This window comes from Hyaena hyaena, unplaced genomic scaffold (genome assembly GCF_003009895.1).
Source record: "Hyaena hyaena isolate Hyena2069 unplaced genomic scaffold, ASM300989v1 scaffold_151, whole genome shotgun sequence".
Classification (NCBI taxonomy): Eukaryota; Metazoa; Chordata; class Mammalia; order Carnivora; family Hyaenidae; genus Hyaena; species Hyaena hyaena.
Window position 1 is genome coordinate 3,178,348 of NW_024080783.1, and position 3,049 is coordinate 3,181,396.

General features: G+C 41.1%; 1 protein-coding gene across 1 annotated transcript; it reads right to left on the reverse strand.

Moving 5' to 3' along the window:
- Nucleotides 1-407: 407 nt before the first annotated feature.
- On the reverse strand, nt 408-1,477 carry LOC120236317 (olfactory receptor 1L1). The gene has a single exon (XM_039239064.1). It carries the CDS (start codon nt 1,389-1,391, stop codon nt 408-410), a length of 984 nt encoding a protein of 327 aa, XP_039094995.1. The 5' UTR covers nt 1,392-1,477.
- Nucleotides 1,478-3,049: the final 1,572 nt, after the last annotated feature.

The window sequence follows — 3,049 nt, forward strand, 5'->3', positions numbered from 1 at the left end:
TGACTACATAAGAAAACCCAGTCTTACGAATAAGGATACCTATGAATAAGGAGTTTCTAGTGATCAAGCTCAAGGACAGGAGGGATTTCAGCAGGGTTGGGATTAAGTGAAAGGCATGTGATATCCTGGAAAGGAGATGCGGTTGACCAAAATTTAGACTGTGTGTACAGAACAAGATTCAGGTAGACCTTGTCCCAGTCAGATAATATTAGAGACCACTGGGAAGTAGGCATCATATTTAGGAGTAGCTTCAACACATTAGTTTTATCACATGCAATAAACATTCTTCTGTCAGGGAAGAAACAAATCATTAAAGTTGCCAGCCTTCAGAATTGAATGACAGACACATTAAAAACCTGCAGTCAGGGGTGAGAGATTAATGGGATTCTCTTAAGACCTCAGATTCCTTATTGGCATTTCACCTGGTGCATCAGCTTTGTCAAGCCCTGCTTCATGTCTTTGTTCCTCAGACTATAGATAAATGGGTTTAGCATGGGAGTTAGTATGGTGTAGATAATTGTTGCTATTCGATCCTTGACAGTATAGTTGGACAGGGGCTGGAAATAGACGTAGCTAATGCTTCCATAAAACAGGGTCACCACTGTGAGATGAGAGCCACAGGTGGAAAATGCTTTGCGCTTCCCAGCAGCTGATGGAATCTTCAGAACAGTGATAAGGATTCTTAAATAAGAGATGATGATGCATGAAAACGGTGTCATTATGACAGCCAACCCTTCTGTCATTACTGTGATTTCTTTGACAAAATGGGAGGAACAGGACAATTTCAGCACTGGCTGGTCATCACAGAAAAAATGGTGGATGACGTTGGAGGCACAGAAGATGAGTTGATTAGTTAGGAGAATGTGCAGGAGGGAGTGGAGGTGTGGAATGCAGAAGGAGATGATCAGAAGCAGGACACAGCGTCTGTGATTCATGATGGTGACGTAGTGAAAAGGATAACATATGGCTACAAAGCGATCAATGGCCATGGCTGCTAGGAGGTAACTGTCTGTGTTTCCAAAGGCTATGAAGAAGTACATCTGGGTCAGACACTCACCATAAGAGATGGCCTTTGTTTCTGATAAGAAGTTCACCAGCATCTTGGGGATAATGACTGTCACATAGCAAATGTCAACAAAGGACAGGATGCTCAGGAAAAAGTACATGGGTGTCTGGAGGCGAGTGTCTGAGCGGATGGCTAGGATGATGAGCAGGTTTCCTATCACTGTGATGAGGTAGATGGGGAGAAACACAGCAAAGAGTGGCTTCTGATCTTCAGGTCGAGAGGAGAGTCCCAGGAGGATGAATTCAGATGGTCTTGTTAGGTTACTTCTTCCCATAGTTTTGGGTTCACCTAAAGGTGAAGTATCATTAAAAGACTCTTCCAACATTTGATATAATCCAAGAATTTTTTTTGTTTATTCTTCCTGTCAGCAATTAAAATATTACAATTACCTGGATTGTGACTTCTTTCCATTAATGTTCATAGTTAAACGTCTATTTTAACCCCCTTTCAGTCTTCTGCTGTAAAGAGAGACTAATACAGGGAAAACAGAAATGGGAAAGGAAGAGAGACACAGAGAGGGAATGAGAGAGAGAGAATTCTCTGAAAGGGCAGGAGCAGAATCCTGGAGAAATTATCTTCTGATTGAGGATTTTCAGTCATTAATTCATGGCAGGATGATCAGCAGTTTGCTTCCCATCTGATTTCCAGCTGATGGAATGATGATTTATGTTAACTCCAATGTTTCTCTCTGCATCAGTTATTCTGGAGGTTGAAAATTATCTGAAAAGGCATTGAAATATGAGATCACCCAACAGTTATTCTGTGCCCCTCACTTTTTAGTGAAAATTAATTGGAGTGAAAGAATAACATAAACAGATAAAAGATAGGCAGAGATAATAGGAGAGTAAAAACATTTCTTTTAATAATATCAATCCCATCCTTATGCCCAATCCCTGGATCTAAAAGTGTTGTTATTGGTAGTATGTGCTTATTTGTGTTGGTGTAATTCTTTTCCAAATTCCTGTCTTAACTATAGATAAGATGCCCAGAAAAACCACAGAAGGAAGGCACCTGCTCCTAGACAAGATTTCAACCCTAGACAAGGTTTTCTTCCCCACCTCCTCTGGATCTTCCACATGCTGAGGGGACTGTAGACCCTCATAGACTCCACCCTCTGTCAAGGGAGCATCCTTTGAGACTGAAGAAGTCCCTGAAGCTTAGTTAGAGGAGACGTTAGAAACAAGCTAACAGTTATTGAAGTTTTGGAGTTTCTCCCCCAAGGATTCTTGGGAGTATCAGTGCTTTCTCTCTCTTCTGGCAGTCACCACATTGACCTGGCTCCTTTAGGGCAAAAAGAACACCCTATATGAGACTGGCTCTTGTGACAGATGCTCAGTGCTGGCTCTCCCAAACTTTTGGAGCATTTATCTTATAGCTGTATTATTTATGCTGAAAGATAGTCTATGGTCAGATAACCTTTTTTTAGAGTCCACATAGCTTTGCACTTAAAAGACTAGAACATCTGATGCCACCACTTTTCCATCTCTCAAGGCTTAGAAGCAGCCCCTGGTCGATCAATGTTCTTAAAATTTCAGAATAAAAAAAATTAATAGTTAAGTTTTTAGGCCCCAGACTTTACTCTTCTATCTGAAGCATCCCTAAGTCTGGTTGGAAAATATTGATGTTTTTCACTTAGGGAAACCACCAGATGAATATATTTTATGTTTTATGGAATCCTGAGTTCTTGGTCATTTGGGGCATCTCACTTTGTGTGCACTGCAGAATTCCCCAATTAGGACTCAACTCCCTCCCAGTCTCCCGGTATAACCATCACCCAAGAATATCCCATTCTTTATGATTAATTGCCCCTTTCCCCATTTATATTATTATGCCCTTGTTTATACTCTCTCTCATCTACTGTACCTAACCCGCAAGGCTTGAATTCAGCCTTCTCCAGGACACTTTGCTTGATGACTACCAGTTGGAATTATTCTGTCTTCTGTCCTCTTTTAATGCTTTGGACTTCCACTGTAGTCAGTGTCT